Source organism: Monodon monoceros, unplaced genomic scaffold (genome assembly GCF_005190385.1).
Source record: "Monodon monoceros isolate NGI ecotype Baffin Bay Population unplaced genomic scaffold, NGI_Narwhal_1 Super_Scaffold_15, whole genome shotgun sequence".
Taxonomy (NCBI): Eukaryota; Metazoa; Chordata; class Mammalia; order Artiodactyla; family Monodontidae; genus Monodon; species Monodon monoceros.
The window spans coordinates 8175723-8198427 of NW_021703771.1; the positions used below are offsets into that span (position 1 = coordinate 8175723).

Sequence of the window (22705 nt, forward strand, 5' to 3'; positions counted from 1 at the left end):
CTATTAGGACCTATTTATGAATGGAACTGAAGTACTAAAAGCTGTCAACGATTTCCCCTTTAAGATAACCTTATGTTTGTTCCAAGATGTTTCCCTGATACTATCATTGTCACTCACTTTTAGACCAATATGCCTTCTTTAGTGGAAAACAAAAATGGGTGGGGCTTCTTTGTGTGCAAACTAGAGCCTGTGACATGGTGTTCCACAGAGAAGTGCCATCATGGGGGCAAGAGGCGCAAAACAGGCTGAATTTCTGGATTCAGATGATGTTTCCTCTCTTGCTAGAGAAAATCAGATATCATTGAGTTTTCTGATGTTCTCTCTTACTGCTGTGAACTGTCACTCCCAGTTGAGGTGGTGGTGGTGATTTTGCTTTTGCTTTTTTAACTCACTCTGAAACTAAAGGACCAAGTCTTCTAAGCAGGCTTCAGATGTGTTTACCTAAATAGCTTGAGTAGGCCTGGGTCAGTGGGAAAGAGAAGCAGGAGTTAGAAACACGGCAGAGTCTGCTCCTCCCACATCTGTCCAGGCTGCTTCCTGCAGGACGGCTGGACTGTCAGGAAGAAGGGAAGAGAGGCCCCTCGGGGCTCCACTCAGCAAGTGAAGGAGGAAATGGCCAACTCATTCCTGCTTGTAAGATGTGGTAGCCCTTCTCACTAGTGAAAACATAGATGCTGTTGCCTTGCTGCTGGGAGATGGGTGCTTCTTCGAGCCTTCTTCCCACCCCTGGCATAGGTAGGAGTGAGGAGGGAGTTCTGAGCAGAAGTTTCTGCCTCTAGGAGAAGAGTTAAAAATAGGAGGAGAGGTGGAGAGACGATTTTCACTCTCCAAAAGCTTCTCAAAATGAATCTCATGGAGCGTTATCCTGCAAGAATCTTTTCTGGGGGGAAATGGACACGACAGTTATGGTCCAATGAAAGGTGGCAATTTGGGAACAAATCCCCTACCTGTTTGATTGCCATCCCTCTCAGTCTCCCAGCAACTTCGTTTCCTCTCTAAACACCTACCCACTCCCTGCCCCCGTGCCCCTCCCGTGTCCTCTGCCCCTCCCCGCATCCCTTTAGCTTCTGTCTTTCCCAAAGCAAATTCCCTCACCTAGAATTGTGCCCATAGATATAGAAAACCGTCTTCCCTTCCTCATGCCTCTTTTCTCAAAACCCGCCTTTTGTCGACATTTGAGCAATTATCCTCACTCTTTATTTCCACATCACCCTCTTTCCCCTCAACCATCCGCCTTTCCACTGGAGCTCCTCTCTCTTTACCCTTGGAGGGTTCAGGACCTGCTGCCTTGACGCTATAGTTGCTTCCTGCCTCTGGAAGTCCCGTACTTCTCGCTAGATAGAGGGTTTTCCCCCCCCTCTGTGGAATGCACAGAAGTCGTTCTCTCTTGCTGGTTTAGTGGAAGGTATTTTCTGGTGATCTTGATTTTTCGAAAGTTGTGTTGTATTTTGCAAGCAGCAGGTGACTGTTGGAGAATGCACACAGATTAGTAAGTAGGAAATTGTCAACAGGATGGCATGCGGGGGATGGTAGCAGATATAAATCCAAAGGTCTGGAGAAAGAAACTGATTGTGTTAACAGAGAATAATAGCTTGGGTAAAAAGAGGTTAATTGGCCATACTGCTTCCATATTGGAGGCAATATTAGGACCTTGTAGAACTAAGCCTATAAGCATTCCAGAGACATAAGAGGTGATAAACAGGCAGGTGTGAATAACCCAGAAGACCAAGGACTTGACCTCTTGCCTATGATTTTCCTTCTTATCAAAACTTTTAAAATTTTTATTGGAGTAGAGTTGCTTTACAATGTTGGGTTAGTTTCTGCTGTATAACAAAGTGAATCAGCTATACATATCCATATATCCCCTGTTTTTTGGATTTCCTTCCCATTTAGGTCACCATCTTATCAGTCTTTGAAAAATTTGTTTTTCCAAACTTTAAAATCACCCATTAATCTCTGTAGTGAATCTGTATCTTGTAATCACCTTTATTTTAGAATCCTATACTTTTGTGTCTGGTTTGGTGAATAACTTCCTGGCCTGGTTAAGGGAGGTTTAATAGCCCTCACCACTCACTGTGAAAAATGGTTTCCCTTTTCTTATAATCAGGAACCTACCTTGCCTGTCCTCCGTGTCTTTCTAAAAATAAAAGCCACTCTTACGTAGCTTCTGAGGGTTCCCTGAACGTACATCAGAGGTGGACCAGGCCCTGATGATCTGTGATTAGTACATCTGGCTTTTCAAAATACCAACATCCACTTTCCCCTTCTGGTAGGGAATTTTCACTGTCTCATCTTCATCTTAGCGGTAACAGTCATCATACTGATTGGTTCACTGTTAAGTTGACATGAATATGCAATTTTTAAAATTTATTTTGTAAAATAACATTTTTCAGCTTTTCCTCTTTTAGTATTTGTCAGTGGAGATGAGAAGATCACTTTTGATGACCTCCTTTGAAAAACATTTTTGAAAAGATTTTTATTAATTGAATTATATGTGTCTTGCAAATGATCTTTTAAATCTTTTTCGCTTTCTTGATTCTTTTTCTTATATAAACTGTTTTTCTCTATACCAGATGACATGCCTTGCATTTCACATTCCCACTGGTCTCAAGGTCACTCTACATTTCAATTTAGCCAAACTGACACCCTGCTATCACCATTGTTCTCCTGATATATTTGGAGAATATGGTCTTGCAGTAAATACTAGAATACTGTCTCAAGAACACTCAGTTATGTGAGGTTATTTGAATAGCTTCAATAATGTACCTATGTCATGAAATCAGTGATATTGAAACATATCAGAGGATACTGGACTCTGTAACTTCATGATTGATTTTTACTAGTTTCCATTTATCTTTTAAGTATTAATGTCAGAACGCTCCTTGGAATGATGGAAAGGACATTAGCTTTGGTCCCAAACAAACCTGGATACAAATCTTGGCTTCTTAAAATATCAACATTTTCCAATTATCACTGGAAAAATAAATTTCATCTCTTAGATCTTAGCAGTTTCTTCATCTGTCAAATGGGACAATCGCATCTCCTTTGCAGGGCAGTGTGAAGATTAAATAAGATACTATCTAAATATCTGTGGACATTTTAGTAGATGACAGTAAACAGTTTTTCTTATTTTCCTACCCTGTTTAGAAAAATCAAAAGAAAAGGGGATTAATTTTCTCTCTTTACTATTAAGGAATTACCTCATGTACAATTAATTATTTTAAAGTTTTATTTGATAAAATAGCAGTATACTAAATGTTAGATAGTGTCTCATTCGTTCAAAGCAATAATGTGACACTGAAGAGTCTTTTCCACTAAATAAGTCATTTTTTTTTCTTGTTTGGAAAGAGAATGACCCTCAGTCAAACCATATAAAAACAAATTTAGTGGATTATTCAAATCATAAAATGTGTTGATCATGGATTAATTTATATTTTACAGATATTTTATAGAAATATGCTGTAATCTTGCAAAAAAGCATTACCTAAATCTCTTGCAAATCACTGTGTTTTAGCATGTTAGAGTACTAACAGCTTTTTATCTTTTTATCTTATTCATTCATTTAACACATATGTAGTGAGTGACTATTACATCCTGCCCTGTCCTGGGCTCTGGGCCTTTGTCATTGAAGCAAACAGAGATCCTTCCTCCTGAGGAGCTTGTATTTCAGCCTGGGTGGAGGCCCCGGGGAGGGGCACATGTAGTAAGTAGTAGAGCAAGGTGAAGGGCACTGAAAGTCTGGTGGGGGAAGACTGTAGTCATAAGCAGGTAATCAGAGTAGGAACCACCAAACACTGATGTTTGAGCCAAGACTGCAGAGAGGTGAGGGGGTTAGTCTTACCCGTATCAGGGAGGAGCATTCCCAATGGAAGCAACGGTTGGTGCAAAGGCCCTGAGCAAAACCAAGCCTGGTACATCTGAGGAAGACCAGCAAGAAAAGGCCATTGCAGCTGGGGTAGAGTGAATGGGACGGGGAGTGCTGGGGAGGGGATAGTAGGAGAAGAACTCTGGGAGTTACGAGGCCAGACTACACTCTAAGGACTCTGGCATTTTTTGTAAGTAAACTGGGGCACTGCTGCAAGATTTTGAGCAGGGGAGTTATGATCTGACTTATCTTTCCAAGGGGTCTCTTCCAGGCAGCCAGGGAGAAGTCTATTGTGGGAATCCAAGGAAAAGACCATACTGGCCCCATCAGGATGGCCATGGGGGACAGAGGAGGAATGGACAGACTCTGCACATTTTTGGAAAGGAGAACCGTTGTGATGGATTGGACACAGGTGTGAGAGAAACGAGGCTTTGAGTCTAAAGCTTTTGGCCTGAACAGCTAGAGAAACCTATTTACAATCAGCCAAGATGGTGACGGCCGTGGAGGGTCAGGTGTGTGGGGCAGGGTGGATTCCAGTTGGCAATGCTGATTCTGAGAGGCCTGCTGGAAAGCCAAGCAAAAGTGTTGTGGAGACGGTTGGATGTCAGGAGTTAGAGAGGGTCAGGCTGGAGACAGGGATTTTGCGGATATTTGGGTCTTTTTGGGTAATGTCTTATGGAAGAGGAGTCCGGAGCGCTGAATGAGAGTTTTAGAAGCAAATGGCTGCTTACAGAGCCCCTGAGGTCTCTTCTTGCCCGTTTTTCCTTGTTTCTGTGTTTTTGATCAGAGATCAGCAAATTAGAAGATTGTGTATTTGAAAAGTGTTTCATTCCCTCAAGCACACATACACTTCCCCCAGCACTGTTTATTGTCTCCAGCAATGACAGGAGAAACCCGAGTAAACTCCCAAACCCAAAAGATGTGAACAGAAATGCAAAGGTGGCATCATCTATGTGACAGCTCACTGCCCAGTCACTAGACTCCTGACACGGTCATCAAGTTCAGTTGAGTTAAAATTTCATAAAATAGTGAGATTTTGTTTGTTTGTTTTTTAGTTTTTTGCAGGGAAGGGGAGGCAGAAGGGGGGCTGGTGACTGCAGGCACCAATATGGAAACTCAAAAGAGAGAAAGTAATTATGTAAATTGTGTTTTTCGAAGGCATTGAGAATTTTTCATTCACATACTCTTAAGTCTCCGCAAGCACATTTCATTCCTGTCTGGGGGGATGAAAGCATTGCCACGGCCTCATCTGTGGGCTTGCGGCTGGGCAGGTTTCTCTGTGTGTACGTGCAGGGAAGAGTGGGCAGTTGGCAGCCGTTCAGCCTTGATTGCAGTCATTCATAAAACCCAGCCGCGCAGAGGGCGGAGTCAGGGGGAGCTTCCCTGAGATGCTTGCAGGAGGCCTCATTTGCATAAATCCTCAGTGTTGCTTGAGTGGTGAGGGATGCTCACAAGCGCTTCCAAGGCTGTGAAGAGTCCACATCTGATAACCCCCTGAATAACTGAAGACTTTGCAAGAATAAGAGGTCACCACCTTGGACTCCTGGCCTCTCCATCCATAACCATTCTGGGAAGTTGGCATTGTGGCCTGTCTGTGGCCTCCTTGAGTCTGGCTGAAGGAATAAATCATACGTAAGAAAGACCCTTGATCACCGCAACCTGCTGACATAACACTCTTGTGTTTCTTAAAGTATGAGGGGTCCGTGTTATTATAATAAGTCTAATGCCTGGGAGAGAATGGAAACTGCTGGAGCTGAACAGTTTCCACATATTACAACTGGCAGCACCATTATGGTTTATCCCTCAAACCTCAATAGGCCAGACACAACAATCCAATTACAACTTTAAAGAAATGCTCATCCACCCAGGCTGACAAAATTCTGAGGAGTGCATTGTATTATTTTATGTATCTTCTTCTGAGTGTAGGTTTTTTTTTCCTTGTCTTTCTCTAGAAGCAATTTCAGCTAAAAGAAGTCAAATTAGAAGATGTAGGAATACATATTGCCATAGTTTAGAGCTCCCTCAAATTGCTTGAATAACTAGCAATCTGAATCAATCAAACAGCTTTCTCCATGAAAACAGATTCAATCGCTAGCTACCTCACTCTGGAACTGAGGTTAGGATTATAGGTCAGTATGAAAAATATGTTTTTTAAAAATAAAATATATTAATTAATTTAAGTAAGTATATTTTAAATTAAGTACATTTAAATTCTAAGTATATTGCTTTTGAGTATTGATGTGTTTATTCTCATTATCCAACGAAACTTTAAAGTTCAGAAATGCAAGTTTTTACTTAGAAGATTCTATAGCATGTGCAGACAGGTGAAGTATGCCAGCTATTATAGTTTTAAAACAAGACCACTTGAGATTAGATGAGAATTTCCTTACATAGACATGGTCTTTCACACACACACACACAAATGTGTTTTGCTTAGAAACCTACCCTTCGTGCTGGCTGACATTCCACATTTATTAGGAAAGAGTTACTTAAAAGCATATTGAAGGAAAACTCTAAGTGACAGATTTCTTTTTTTCCCAAAGCTTTGTCTAAATACCTGAATCTTTAGGGGAAGAAAAAAAAGAAATGAACTAAGACAGAGGTTGCATATGGTTTCTCATACATACAATTCTTCAAAATTTTTTCCAAAGTTGGTGATATTTCCGATATTTTCGCAAACCAGTGCATGTAGATTCAACATACCACGTGGGCTGTTTTTAGTTGAGTGGAAATTGCTAAAGATTTCCCAGTGCTATGAAATGTAACTTCCTGAGCGCTGTACTGGTGTAAGTTATATTAACATTTCAGAGCTCAGAAACCCTGGGGTATTACTTCTCCCTGGCAACTGCCTGCTTGAATGTTCTCTGAACCCTGCTGCCTGAGTGACCTTCTCCTCCTTTGACTGGTGACCAGTCCATTAAGAGTTTAGCACTTGCACTAGACAAACACCGTGTTTCTTTCCTTTGAGCCCAGGAGGGAAGGCTTTGAAATGGCCCTGTTTTCTTTTCTCGTCACGTTACACATTGATTTCTAAGTCTCACTTGATCTTGTTTGGAATGAGCTCTGTGTGTGTGTGTGTGTGTGTGTGTGCACGTTTCCATGCATTGTGTCCACGATGTTTCCCTGTATCATTTCTTTCAGAAGTGGAGAATTTTGCTGTGCAGCTTTTAGCTCTGAGAACGCAGTTTATCTGCCACTGCCTCACCCCTGATCCACTTCTGGAATAACATGACTGGCCTTAAACATCAGCAGGGTAGTCAAACCTCCAGGGGCAGTCAAAGCTGCCATGAACGTTAAGAACCAGGTTCATGGTTGAGAATGCTGTGTCCTAAGGGGCTTTTCCATGTAGCAAAGTGTGAGATGTAGGGCCCCAGCTTTATGATCAGGGCTTCCCTATTCAAAGCAAGGTTTGTTTCAAAGCTTTTGAAGTGAAGGAACATCTGAGCCATCCAAGGACAGCCTCAGAAGGGGATGTTTTCTTGCTTATGCCAATGAACCTCTCCAGCACTCTGTAAGCCCTGTTGACATGAGGCTAAAGGCATCTCCTCTTGCTGCCCTTTGGAGCTGTGATCCATCCTCTGCATTTATTTATTCTTTGATGGAGAACATAAGACGCAAAGACCTTTTCCTGTTTATTTTCACACTATGCAGGTATCTTCTCTATTTATTTTACACACACACGCATACATACACACACTTTATTTATGCACATTTCCTTCTGACTCTTCCTCTTTTCTTAGCTTGAAGGGATTTTGAACTTGGGGGGTGTCTTGAAGGCTCTCAGATCTCTTTTTTCATAAAGAGAAAGACCTGTGTATGATAAAGGGTGTGAAACAAGAGTCCGTGTCTTTTAGTAAAACAGCCAAAGCCACAGAACGTCCTGCGCATTTTAAACACAACAGCCGTTCCTATGTTTAAGCTTTCAGATGTCTTGATACAGTGAGGCCAAAGCTTTCAGTAGCCTTGCTCCTATGGGGAAGGCTGCTGACGATCATTTTATTGGTACTAAAAGGGAAATCCAATACTGAGGCCAGCACGGACTTCATTTGGGTGTAACTGAGCTCTTGGAAGCCTGAGTTGAAGGTTTCCAACCCCCAGGGCTTTCCAGGGACTCCAGGTTAACATTAAGGGGTTTGCAAAGAGTTTCCCTTAGACTTGTTTTCAGTACCATGTTTAATTTCCAGATGTTTCTCCCCGTTTTATAATTAATAGTGCATTGTGCTGTCTATCATGCGCCCCAGGTGTGTGGTCAGGGACATGGTGAAGCCTGCTGCCTGCAAAACCCCAAGAAATGTTGAACACCAGCCCCACCAGCCTTCACCGTGAGTATGGCATTGGTTTTATTGACTGAAAATGTCGTCTCTTACACACATCGCTGGTTACATATGCATTCATTTACACTGCATGCGGGTGTACAAACTGTGGCTCCTCTGGGGTCTGGGGGGGTAAAAAGCTACTATTGAATTAGATAAAATGATCTGGAAACAGGAGCTCTGTGTATCAAGCATCTTTATTAAGTGCTGTTTCTAATGTCATATGGGAAGCATAAAGCTAATTAGAGGAAAGAGACACATTTTTTAGGGCTCTAGGGTGTCAGAAATTCTATACATTTTGGATTTAGAATGTATGTGGATTGGAGCCTAAGACTCTAGGAATATGGAGAAAAGGTACAGAAAGGGCTACTTTCCTTGTTGTGAATAAGGGAAGTGCACAGGTAGTTCATGGCCAACCTCGCACTGGGTCGTTTAAAGGTAAGGGACAATCTAAAAGAGGGATGGCCCACTGGTTTTGTTTTTGTTATTGTAACCCCGAGTGTGGATACGTGAAGGGTTAAATGACCAACCTAAGGGAACTAGAGGAGAAACCAAATAAGTAAACTATGTTGAAAATGTGGATTTTGATGAGATGAAACTTGAAGAGCTTTAAAATTCTGCAGAGTAGCAAGATATATTCAATCTTTTGAAAAGAATTATGCTCCTGGTAAGAAAAATTAAACATTTCCTGAAAATGTCTCAGCAGTGCTGTTATAATAGCCATTACAGCCAAGTAGTTACTACCGGGGAAATGTCTCCTTCCAAGTTTTTTTGCAAAAGCCATTGAAGAAATGTGTCTTGAGAGTGATTTTCTATAGGTTTTTTTAGCTATCTGAGAATTCTTTGAAATAAAACCAAAATAAAGTAAGAAGATTGTCAAAAGGCTATGAGAAGAAAAGTAAATTTTTGCAATTCTTTTGCTATGTCGTTTTTATTCCCATTGGCAAAGACTGAAATTAAATACGACGTTTAAATGCTTATAATTTGTATGTTACATACAATCACAGATTCAAAATTATTTATGTTTTAGGATAAAAAATTTTGGTAAATAAATTTCAAGAGGCTCCATAGATGGGTTATAGACTTTATCTCAATAAGTATACTCGAATATTGTCTTCTACATTTAGTCAGTACTTTTCAAGGAATACAAATAATTTAGATTTAGCCACAGTAAAAATGATTTATAATTACATTTTTTAAAGTTCTAAGTTGGAGGAAGAACTCTTAATGATGTTGCCATTTTTTTCTATAAATGTTCTAGCTATAAAGCCTTTTTCCTGATGGTGGAACTTTGGTTGATAATTCATAAAAAATGTAATGATCCCCACTTTCCATCTTATGTTCTAGGCATTAGAAAACATTTTACTTATATTAGGATTCAAGCAACTTTGGGGAAAGTTCTTTGAGGAATGAAAGTTGATTTTAAGATGCGTTTTATTCCACATATTGAGGTTCCATTTTAATTGGTCCCACTTATTCCAATGTCCACTTAAAACTGGAATTATTAGATGTGAAACAGCTATTGGCATTCTTGCCAATGAGACTTTAGATAATGTTTTTTCTTACTTTGTTTCTGCTCTCCGTAGACTTTAGTTGTGGAAATCTTGTTGTAACTTACCATGCACCTAGTGGGACTTTCCTGGTGGCCCCTCTGAAGAGAGTGGCTGAGAAGAAGCAGCTGTCATCTTGCTGGATCCTCTTTTCTGACAATCCCTCCGCTCACCCTATTTTTGTTTAAATTATGATGATGCACTGATGGATTTTAATTAGTCAGATTTGCACTGTGTGTGTGTTTATATAAAATATGTATTACTTACTTTGGCAGAAGTAGGGATAATGGAATATGAACAGGATGTGGACACAGCTGGAGACAAGCAAGTCAATTAATAGACTATTGCAACAGTCCAGAGAAGGTCTTGACCTACAGGAGTAGCAGAGGGTGTGGGAAGGAAACATTTCAAGAGCTTAGTAAGAAGGCAAACAGGCATTGCTTAGTTGTCAATTGAATATGCTTTATAAGGAAAGAGCTTAGGGGGCTGTCATTTCAATGGTTTGGTTGATTGAGGACCGCCAGCTGAGATGGGGAGATAAAAAAGCAAATCAGGCCTATGGATGGCTGGGCAGTGAGGAGTTCAGATTGTGATACGATGATTTGGGGCACCCGTGCATTACCTAAGGGTACCTGTTGAAGAAAAAGTTGGGTACATGAACCTGAAGCACTCAGTTAGCTGGGGAACTAGATAACATCCACAAAGGGTACAGAGTTGGAAAAAATAACAAAGTGCCTGGGTAAAACCAATGCTTAAGGAGTAGGTAAAAGAAGAAGCTCCCCTGGCTCAGCTGAGAAATAGTGGTCAAAGAAGCAGGAGAAACCACGGTGGTAGAAGGACTCAGGAGGGATGCCCAACAGTAGCAAATGGCACAGAAAATCAATAATTTAAGAGATAAAAAAATGTGCATTGGATTTGGCCACAGAGGGGTCATTGGTGGCATTTGACGTAGCAGTTTTAGCATATAAGTGGGTGGAAATACTCTATTTCTATAGGTGTGACGAGAAAATGAGAAGTCCGGAGAAGGAGATGTTGATTGTGCATAGTGAGTAGGAAAACAGAGATAGATTATTAGTGGGTGGATAGGGAGTAGGGTGACTGTACTTGGGTCACTTGTATCTTCTATTTTGCAAGTCTAGGTTGATGGCTGCACATGTCAATATACTTTATATTTTGATAACTGTGTGTGTAAACTCCCGGAAGATTCTTTTTTCAGTTATTAAAATGTCACGTATTTTAAGCATGCTGCCTAAGTTGTCATCACTTAATCAAAGTAATAAATATACTAAAAACATTAGTGGAGTTCAATAAATTGAGTTTGATGGCTGCTATTCCTCAGGTATAAGATGCATAGATAAAGCAGTTCCTTCCCAAGTTGGGGGCAGCATTACATAATCCACTCAATGGTATTAATACATGATATCTGCAACACTAGAAGTATGTTTAAAAAAGAGAAAATGATTCAATCTCTTTGGGGTTGACGGGGTCAGAGAAGGACTTTCAGAGCCTGCGACGGTTCATATGAATTTTGAAGGATGAGTAGTTGAATAGGAAGCAGTTTTAGAATACGGTCTCCAGAAGGAGGAAACAGTTGCCTGGAGGCCCCGAAACATCAGCTTGTGGGAGATGATTTACAACATGTACTCACTGCTGGAGCCTGTGAGCGTCCACGTGTGCGTATCTGTATGTTGTCTGCTTGTGTGGGTGAGAGTGCGTGTGTGACGGATGGTGAGTGGGAGAGAAATAAAGGATTCAGAAGGTGCAGCGCCGACATCTCTGAAGAAGAGGACACTGTTCTAACTTAAAGGACATAAGCTACATGTTGGGTCTTGTCTTTGGTTTTATTTTTAATACGATATTTGAAAGTTGGCATAACATTATGGGGTTTTTGAGTTTTTCGAAGTGATCATGGATTTTAAAAGTCTGAGAAACGTTTTTCTACTCATCAGTTCCAGCCATGGACGGAAGCAGGTCTAAGCAGGAGAGGTAGGGGGTAGGGCAGAGAAGCAGGTCTAAGCAGGAGAGGCAGGGGGTAGGGCAGACTTGAGAATGTTTGCGGGGTGGTGTAATTAGGGTACAGTGATTCATTAGCTGTGATAATACAGCAAAGTGAAGAGGAGATAACTCACTTTATCTCAAGAGATTGAGTGGATGTGATCATGTCAGGAAGAGAGTTAATTTAGGCAGTAAAACCAGTTTAGATTTAGCATTAGATGTATGTATTAGTGTCCAAAGATATCTCTGATTGAAACATCCAAAGACAGTTGGCTATTCATACCTCAAACTCAAGAGAGACTTAGATGAGTTATACTAATTTGTGAACAATTACTTTATAATAAAACCATTAACATAAATGAAATACCATGGAGAACTATACTCGATATTTTGTAATAACCTATAAGGGAAAAGAATTTGAATATATACATATATATATATATATATATATATATATATCTGAATCACTACCATAAGCCTGAAACTACTACAACATTGTAAATCAAGTATACTCCAATAAAAAATAAAACATATTTAATAGAAAATAGTTTATGATAAATTTAATTTAATTTCAAAGTTGTTTTACAGAGCTTAAAAAGTATGTCTTCTATAAGACTAATTTTATGTCTCCAAAAAAGTGAATTTTAGAAATAACTTCATTATTAAAATACTTTAAGATTAAAAAAAAAGAAGTAGCACAGGGAGAAGGTGTCAGTTTGAAGGAAAGAATGGAAGGGGCAGGATAGATAACATCACAGGACAAAGAGAAAAGGAATTAAGTAAATTATACAAAATCAGACAAGAACAAGCTTGTCTCAGTTTTCCTGGAACTTTCCATGTTTTACTGCTGAAAGTCTCATGTCCTGGGAACCCCTCTCAGTCCTGGGAAAACTGGGATGGCTGGTCACATTAGAAATGCTAAAGTTGGAATGTGAAAGCAGAAATCTAGAAAAAGAGTATATAGCCAAGGGAAAACTATGTTTAGAGAAACAACGTTTACATTCCTGTGGACAGTGACATGATCAGGAATAAGTCGAATCCAGAGAGGTACACAGATCATATTTCTGTTCAGCCTTTTTTTGGTTTTCCTTTGTTTCTGTTGGTGATTGACTGCTTTTCAAAATTAAGAAAAAATTAATATGCCATACATACAGTTCACCTTTTCAAAGTGTAAAAGTTCCTAGCTTTTACAAAATTGTGCAACTATCACCACTATGTAATTTCAGAATATTTTGATCACTCCAAAAAGAAATTTAATATCCACTAGCACTATTCCCTATTCCCCTCAAAACCCAGCTTCTAGAAACTAACCTACTTTCTGTCTCTATGGATTTGCCTATCCTGGACATTTAATATAAACTGAATCATATAATATGTGATTATTTATGTCTGTTTTTCATCATTTAGCATAATATTTTCAAGATTCATCCATGTTACAACAAGTATCAGTACTTCATTCCTTTTATTGCCAAATAGTATTCCATTGTATGTATATACCACTTTTTAATTTATCCATCTGTTAATGGACATTTGGATTGTTTCCAATTTGTATGCTGTGTAAAGCAACTTTTAACATTTATGTACAAGTTTTTGAGTGGACGTATGTTCTCAGTTCTCTTAAGTATAAACCTAGGAATGAAATTTCTGAGTCCTTGGCAACTATATGTTTACATTTTTTAGGAACTGTCACACTGTGTTTCAAAATAGCTGCACCATTTTACGTTTCTACCAGCAATGTAAGAGGATTCCAATTTCTCTACATCCTGTCAACACTTGTTATTGTCAGTCTTTTTAGTTATAGTCATCTTGTAGGTGTGGAGTGTGTGAATGCTTATCTTTTTGTGGTTTTGATTTGTATTTCCCTAATGAATAATTATGCCTAGTATCTTATCATGTGCTCTTTAGCTATTCGTATTGCTTCTTTGGATAAATATTGATTTAATCTTTTGTCCATTTTTAATTGGGTTATTTGTCTTTATTGTTGAGTTGTAAGAGTTTTTTTTATGTATGATGGATACTATATCCTTGTCAGATAAATGATTTGCAAATATTTTCTCCCATTTAGTGAGTTGTCTTTTCATTTTCTTGATAGTATCTTGAAACACAAGTTTTTAATTTTGAGGAAGTTAAATAGTTCTATGTTCCATTGGTTACTTGTAGCTTTGGTGTTTTATCTAAGAAATTATCAAATTCAAGGTCATAAAGATTTACCCCTAGGTTTTCTTTTAAGAGTATTAGTTTTAGCTTGTACATTTAGGTATTTGATCCATTTTGAGTTACTTTTCATATATGGTGTGAGGTAGGGATCCAATTTCATTCTTTTGCATGTGGACATCCAGATGTCAAAAAGTGGTGATTACAGACATACCTGTCTTGCTCCTGATACTAGGGGGAAAGCTTTCAGTCTCTCCCTATTAAATATGATATTAGTCATGGGGTTTTAGTATATATTCTTTATCAGGTTTAGAAAGTTTCATTCCATTTCTAGTATGTTGAGTGTTCATAACATGAAAGGATGTTGGATTTTCTCAACTGCTTTTTCTGCACCTATTGAGATAATAATGTGCTTTTCTGTCTTTTATCTTATCAATATGGTATACTGCTTTATTTTCATATGTTGAGACAATTTTGCATTCCCACTTGGCTATCCATTTTATTTGTTGCTTTATTTGATTTGCTAGTATTTTTGAAGATTTTTGTGTAAGTATTTATAAGGGGTACTTGTCTGTAGTTTTCCTGTGATGTCTTTGATTTAGGTATCAGGGTGATACTAGCCTCATAGAATGAACTTGGAAGTATTCCGTACTATTCTATTTAGGAAAAGTTTGTGAAAGATAATTTTTCATCAGATGTTTGGTAGACTTCACCAGTGGTGCCATCATCTTCTCTGTGTAGTAAGTTTTTTTTTTTAAATACTTATTAAGTTCCTTCTTGTTTGAACATTTATAATGGTTCTGTATCATTGTGTATGTATGTTTAGGTAACTGTATCATATGAAATCCCCACATCTTCAGAACAACTGACATTCAAAAGTCAGTTCTATTTAACTCTTGAAGCTTTCATGATTTGAGGTTATAGATACTTTTGCTTTCTAATTTTCAGAAAATAAACTTAACATTATCTCTCTCTCTCTCTGTGTCTCTCCTCTGTGTGTGTGTGTGTGTGTGTGTGTGTGTGTGTGTGTGTGTGCAGGACTGATTTAATCATATAAAAATTACCAGTGTAATCTCAGAGTCTAGGTTCTGTGTAGTTAAAGACCAATCAGAAAGAAAGTTAGTATCTAAAAGACCTTGTAGATACAAGTTCCTGAATACTGTTGAGATTCTTTGGTTTGAGTTTCTCTGATTACCTTTAGAAAAACTGAGAAACTGGTTTTGATACACTGTTTTTTATTTTTACCTATTTTTCTTTTGTTTTGTTAGTTAGACGTTTGTAAGTCCTGCAATTATCAATTTCATTCATTTAACAAAAAATGAATTTATGTCTGGGTAAAAATTCAGATTGTTGAGTCTCGGGATTTTCCTTGGCCACTCGGTCTTTGTCCTTTCTACTTCTTCTTTTCCAGAATTGTTCTCTCTGTGCAATGGTAACTCACATCTTGGACTGGGTCATCTGGTACCATCTGCCTTGAGGCTTTTGACTTGGGCATGTGTGTCACACACACTGTTCTTTTCCCTTCTCACAGCTTCAGATGAGTCAGCCTTGAATTGACAGGGAGCCTGCATCCATATTTTTCTTTTAAGAGACATAGTTTTTCAGATCTCAAGGGCATGACTTTTTTCAGCAACAACAATCTTTGTTCAGATTTGTTTAACATAGGGACTTCTGAGGATCAACATGTATGGGACTAGAATTAATTTAATCATGGAAATGTGGCAGCTTATAGTTAACCTAATTTTAAAATAGTCAACCTTGAGGACCAAAAATATAAATGAGAAAAATATGTATTTATATATTTACTTTTCCCATAATAGTATGGAAACTCTACATATATGTGTATACTTGAAAATATGATTTTTCATTAAAAATCACATATCTAACAGCAAAATTATATATCAATATTGCAGTAGATAACAGAGTAGACAAAATTGTCTTTGAAGTTGTAAACAGTTGGACAGCAGCCCTTGTCATTGTGTCACTGTGCTTTTAAGGTCCACTCACCACATGTGAACTTCAGGTTGTGTGTACTGATGCCCAGAGCTTTGTGTCTTGCACTAGTAGCAGATGGAAGAAGGTCCATAGCTAACACTGAAAATTGGCAACCCACTGGCAGACCATCACCACCTCAGGCACAACTCTGTTGTGGATCCAGGGGCTCCTTTCAGTGGTCTGAGAGAGACAGTGGATGCTGGAATTTAGCCTCTGCTTTTCCCTGTTCTCCCTGATCTTGCGCCTCTGCTCCCCCTGAGCCTCCTGGTGTTTTGTGCTCCTGAAGTTCTGCAGATTTCATACTCAATTTTTTCCATATTCTCCTGAATTTTGATCTCAGTACAGGTGTGGTCAATGAAGACAAATCAGCTTCGGATGAGAAGGTACCATTGAGCAAAAGGGACTTGAACATCTTCAGCTGGTGGAAGAGTGTGTGGTGGGGAAGCACTGCTGGCTCTACAGTGAGTCTGGCCTAGTCCTTCTCCCTTCAACAAATATTTATTTACTCTGTGTCGTGCACAGAGCCTGGCGTCAGGCACTTGTGGTGATGATGAACAAACCAGAGTCCTTGCCCTTGTAGAACTTAGCATGCAGGAGAAGATCTAAACAACAAACTAACATACATGTTAAAACTCTTCCTTTTTAACCAGAGCCTAAATGAAGTACAGGGAAAGAGACCACACAGGGGAAGCTGTTCAGGGAGCAGAATCAAGGTCTGGGAGGAGATGAGGTTTAAGGAGAGACTTGAAAGATGAGAAGTCGGCCTTGAGAAGAGCCAGCAGAAGGCAATTGAGACAGAGAGGATGGTACGTGCAGTGGACCTTATAAGAAAACCAGTGTAGTGTGGTTAGGGAAGGGCAGAGAAAATCGAGGAGGAGGTGGGCAGTGGAGGAGATGAGCAACGGTTCCATCCAGGTCTTTGGATTTTATGTAAGTCTGTGGAGAAGCTCTGGAAGCCGTTCACAGAAGGGAGGATCATGGTCCAATGTAGCTGGCCAGTGGGTGGGAAGAAGACGAGGGACTTTGGGAGCCAGTTGTGGTGGTTTTGGCAGAACATGACGGTGGTTGGGACTCTGCTGGTGGCCATAGAGGTGGAGCAAGTGGAATTCAGTGAACTTTAGTGGAATTTAAGGAAGCTTTGGAAGCAATGAAAGAGAAGAGGAATTTCTGCTGTGTACTGGAGGGAGGGGGCTTCAAGTCATGTGTGTAAACCCCCATATGCTTGATCGGTCCTGTGTGCATTAAATGCATAGTGTGTAGGAACATGTTCTCATAAAGTCTTTTTTTTATTATTTAATAGAGAATTTATTTTGAGTATGAAAAATATTTTTTTCTCTTTCAAAATTTATTTAATTAATTAATTATTTATTTTTTTAACATCTTACATAAAGTCTTAAGCATCCTGTTTATGTATCTTCAATGTATCTTCAATGGTGTATGTAAGTGACAAATTTAGAAATCACACCTTATCACTTTAGGTAAATTTGCAAAGACCTTCAAGTACTGAAGGTGAAAAATGGTGAAAAGTAAAATTGAGTAATAATTGAAACGTGATTAGACTTCACCATTTTAAATAAATTTGTTCTTGTGTGATTTTTTTTCGCTCTGACATTCTGTTGGGATAGATTTAATAATTCTGTAGGTGTCTGGATACACTAGAGGAAATGAATATTTTAAAATATATACTACTTTTAAAAATATTGCTCCTTTTTTGAAAGGTTTCTCATTTTTCTGAGTAAAATTCAGCCAAGAAGAAAGGGATCATGTTTTCGTTTGCAAAGGATATTTTAGCTATGTATTTTATTATGAATGAAGGTATTATTCAGAGACAAGCAGCCATTTCTGTACTATTTTCAGCCACATGTTTACATCAAAATGTGATGAGTTTCAATTTTTGCTAAGTTCACTTTTTTTTTTCTTATACTATAAGAGGTATTCAATGTCATAGTCTATAGTTCTATTACCAACTGTAGCAGGGGTCATGTTGATCAGGTGATAATAGAAAAAAGTTCCAACTAAAAAAAAACATGGTTTTGTCTTTTAGAATAAAGTCAGTACAGACAGTAACTTGAAAATAGAGACTACTGAGAACACTGACATTTCCGATTCATGGTTATAATTAGGAAGTGACAGAATTTTTTTTTAATCGTGTGGCTTTTATAGACCTCATTCTCTTTGTATGATGTGCTGGTTTCTGCAAGTCATTCTATGCCAGTTTACAAAATCATACAAAGCTCCTCTTTCTGCTGTAACTATTTTAAGATAATATTGTGTTTATCTCTGTCTGAGTGCTCAGAGGAGAAGATGCCTTCTTCTCGGGAATTAAAAGAGTTTTTTTTTTCTTTAGGAGTAGAGCTGTAGTAGTTTTATATGTAACAGTTATGTTTTGTGGAAATTTACTAGTGATTAATTCCTTTCACCAATTATCCCTTGCTGACTGAACTAGGTCCTTTTTTAATGGTCCTCTGAGCAGCTCCTATGTTGGTTACCCTGATGTAGGAGGACTTTATCCCCTGTATACTGTCCCTGTCCTTTGTTCCTGTGAATAGACTATGTTTTAGCTAAATGCAATTTTTCCCCCTCTTGTGCAGAGCATCTGACTTGAATCCTATTCTTTATCATCTTGTTGATTCTATCAGGAAGCCCAAATGTCATGTTTACCTTAAGCCTAGGGCCAGCCCCAAGCAGCCAGCTTAGTGGATCTTCATCCCTTCTGCTTTCTTGGGCTAAGTGATATTTGTCCATAAGAACTTTTTTTTTTTTTTTGCGGTACGTGGGCCTCTCACCGTTGTGGTCTCTCCCGTCGCGGAGCACAGGCTCCGGACGCGCAGGCTCAGCGGCCATGGCTCATGGGCCCAGCCGCTCCGCGGCATGTGGGATCTTCCCGGACCGGGGCACGAACCCGTGTCGCCTGCATTGGCAGGCGGACTCTCAACCACTGCGCCACCAGGGAAGACCCCAAATAATTATTTTTAAAAGATATCCTAAGGAATCTAAGGTTGCACAAGTTCCAGAAAATCTTCGACTGAGTTAATGTCAGCTTTACATCGAGCCACATGATATGGTCAACAACCAAGCTTGGAGGGCGTATGGACTTGGGCTGCATATGGTGGACCCCACATGGACCTGGGAAGTGGCTTGCCCAGGGTGACTCAGCAGGAAAGGGGCAGATCTAGGTCTAGAATTCAGGTTATCTGGGTTCATAATAGCGGACGGATTCAAAATATGCAGGTAATCCACATTATTACCAAGGAGAAGAATTTTGCAGTTCTTCAGGGAATAATGAATAAATTCTAGCTTTAAGGGTTCGAACTATATATTTTCAGTCCTTGCTCTGCTACTCATTTGCTGGAAGACATTGGCCCAGTTCTTTTAACTTCCTAAATCCTTAGTTTTCTCATCTGGCGAATAGGAAGAAAATCATTTCTAGTTATCTCATTGAGAGTTTTTGAGTATGAAATGAGGTAAAGTACATGAGAGAGTTGTGAATAAAGTGCTATATAAATATTATTCTACAAAAGTGGAAGTCAATAATCTCAATAATATTTTATCCATTTAACAAATATTCACCAAGTCTTTATAGTGTCCATTTAACAAATATTCACCAAGTCTTTATATATATATATATATATATATGTATGTATGTATAAATTTTGGCTAATCCAGTCAAAACATAGACTGTATCTTTTCTTATTTATTACTGTTTCTTATTGAGAGGAGTGGTATAAAAAGGCATTCGGAGGGGCTTCCCTGGTGGCGCAGTGGTTGAGAGTCCGCCTGCCGATGCAGGGGACACGAGTTCGTGCCCCGGTCCGGGAAGATCCCACATGCCGCGGAGCGGCTGGGCGCATGAGCCATGGCCGCTGAGCCTGCGTGTCCGGAGCCTGTGCTCCGCAACGGGAGAGGCCACAACAGTGAGAGGACCGCGTACCGCAAAAAAAAAAAAAAAAAAGCGTTGGGGGACTTTTAAAAAGCATAGACCCCACCTCATACCACCCCATCATCTATCCAGTGTTCCCTGCTGTGCGTGAGGCCAGGAAATGTGTATTTAGATCATTTGCCCAAGTTATCCTGACGTAGGCTCCTGATTTAAAACCACTGGTATGTACCACTGAGATGCTCAGTGAAAATGAACATTTGCTGGGATGACTGATCTTTTCATAAACTAAAATTAATGTGAGCATCACTGAATTCTACCTCTCTTCTAAAACTCACGTAGAGAGGAAATAAATACTGGCAATATTATTATTAAAAAGTCGCTGTGCCTCAGGGCCTAGCCTGGTTACTCTGTGAATCACTGCTATTTCCTCTGCTCTTCTACAGAGTCTTTTGTCCAGGACAAGAACGGTCTGCCTCTGCCAGGAGAATAGATGGTCGTTGTGCAAAAACAGGGAGCTTATAGTCAAAGGAGAATTTGTACCCACGGCTACTTCTGCTGGTATTAGAAGGAAGGTATTAAATAAAAGGAAAAGATTATGCCCAGGACCTTGGCAATCTATGCAGCAAACAAATATTTATTTAGTGAAAAATGATTTGGGTAGATAAATGAATGCACTCATCTATTATGCATTTCACAAATATTAAACCTTGTGAATGTGTCTAGATCTTTTTAATGATTTCAGGTAACAACACTAGTGATCTATAATTGAGGTCATTGGTAGACAACTTCAGAACATGACGGGCAGATGGTGACAGGCTGACCTTTTAAGTCGTATTTAACACTGGGTAATGTTAAATAAGATTTCCATCGGTTCAGATGACCCAAACGTGTAGTGTCTATTTTGACATTCATTCATTCATTTTACTCATTCATTCAACAAATATTGTAGACTTATAAAGCTATTAAGAAGATGTAACTTGGGCTGACAGACAGGTAAACAAATAATTACAATGAAGTATGAGGATAAGACTATGAAAGGGCTTACGGATTGCCACGAGAGCACAGAGGAACCTAACTCAACATGGGAGGGGAGGAAAACTTGTTAGAGCCAGTAATACTTAGCATTTCATTGTATGTATATTAATATTGAATTATATGTTATCTGATATTTTTTCTGTAATTAAAAAAAAATGTTTATTGAGCCCAAGCTATGTTCTAAATACAGTACTAAATTAGAGGATGAGGGAGGGAAGCTTCCCAAAATAATGTTAAATAATAGGATCTGCCCTCAAGTAGTTTATAATTTAATTGTTGGAAATGAGGGAGGGAAGGATGGGTGTATGGACGGATGGACAGGTAGATGGATAAGTTGGTGGCTTTGTAGGTATAAAAGATACCTTACAAAAATCAGGTGAATTCCTTAAAAAATGTATATGGAATTTTTTCAAAGCGGGGTATATATATCAATACTTGTGGCTAAAGTGGTGTGGATTCAGGAAGAGCTACAGGGGGAAAAGAAGCACTTTAGATTTCCATCAAGACTGAGTAGTAATTGGATAGAAAGAAGAGTTTAGGGCATCCCAGACTAAGAAAACGACTTGGGTAACAGTTCAGAGTGAGAATGAAGCAGTCAGGCAAAGGGGGCATTGAATATGCAATCTGGCTCAAGAAGCATGTTTGGCAAAGGAGTTGGGGAATATAAACTGATAAAGGAAGGCTGGGACCAGTTTATAAACATCCTTACAGTCCTGGATCAAGAACCTCGTTTTACTCTGCAGGAAGACATGAAAGTGTCTGACCGTGGAGGTACCCAGTTGAAAGGAACGTTTCAGGATGATGGATTTTTCAGAAGTATGCATGATGGATGATAATAGGGCTTTCCTGGAGAGCAGGAGACAAATTAGTAGATGATTAAAATAGATCAGACATAGTTAATAATAGTAAGAACAATGATCGCGGTTAAGAAGAAATAGATGAGAGAGAGAGAGCATCTGGAAGGAAAAGCAGTGGCTTTGGGGATAAGTGAATGGACCAGAGAAAGGAACAGAGAGAGGAAAGACTCAAAAACTGTCTAAGAATTTGAGCCTGGGAGTTCCTTAGGAAAGTTAATGAAAAAATAAGGAAATGGAAAAGGCATGTAGCTCTAGGGAATTACATTCCCTAAAATAAACACATTTTTTTCTGCTGCCTTAGGGAAATCCATAAGAAAGAAGTCTCTCTGGCACAATGGAGAGAGCTACTTTATATGGTAGCATCACAAAGGAGAAGAATACATACCTAATTCTCAGAACCTCTCACCAACCTAAGTTATGCATCAGGTTAGGGCAGAAGAAAGTCTGGTTTTCACTCTTGGCTGGGTCTCTATCCACTGTGGTAACAATAACTGCAATCATATACTCTTCTGTCTTAGGCACTTCATGTGCATTTAACCCTCACAAAATTTTATAAAGCACAATGATTATCTTCATTTTATAAAGAGGAACCTGAAGTGCAGAAATGTAAATGACTTGCTTGTGTGCCTACACCCACTGATAGTGAAGCAGGATTCGAAGCCAGGCAGTAGGATGCCAGACCCCAAGCTTCAGGCTTGCTCAGAGGCAGGCACTGCTGGTAATTCATTTCAGGATCCACGTGAGGACCCACGTTGAAAGGAACGTGGCTCCCTTTCTGCTCAATCCTGGGCTGTGCTCTAGGAGGTTAGAAGACAAGAATGTCATAGTGTCCTTTTTTTAACTGAAGTATAGTTAATGTACAATATTGTGTTAGTTTCAGGTGTATGGCATAGTGATTCAGTTTTTTTTACAGATTCTTTTCCATTATAGGTTATTACAAGATATTGGATATAGTCCCCTGTGCTATACAGTGAGGCCTTGTTGATTATCTATTTTATGTAGAGTAATTTGTATGTGTTAATCCCAAACTCCTAATTTGTCCCCCTTCCTTTTGTAACCAT

General features: G+C 39.2%; 1 protein-coding gene across 3 annotated transcripts in view; it reads left to right on the top strand.

Annotated features, from left to right (window-relative positions):
* Window positions 1–22705, top strand: part of LOC114895932 (regulating synaptic membrane exocytosis protein 1-like) — a 197688-nt gene that overhangs the window by 66429 nt on the left and 108554 nt on the right. For 2 of the 3 annotated variants that reach the window (XM_029223563.1, XM_029223564.1), the window contains exon 2: window positions 8107–8187. The exons of the other annotated variant lie outside the window; for it this stretch is intronic. In XM_029223563.1, coding sequence (XP_029079396.1) covers window positions 8107–8187 — 81 coding nt within the window. The remainder of the gene's footprint in view (window positions 1–8106; window positions 8188–22705) is intronic. 3 annotated transcript variants of the gene reach the window in all.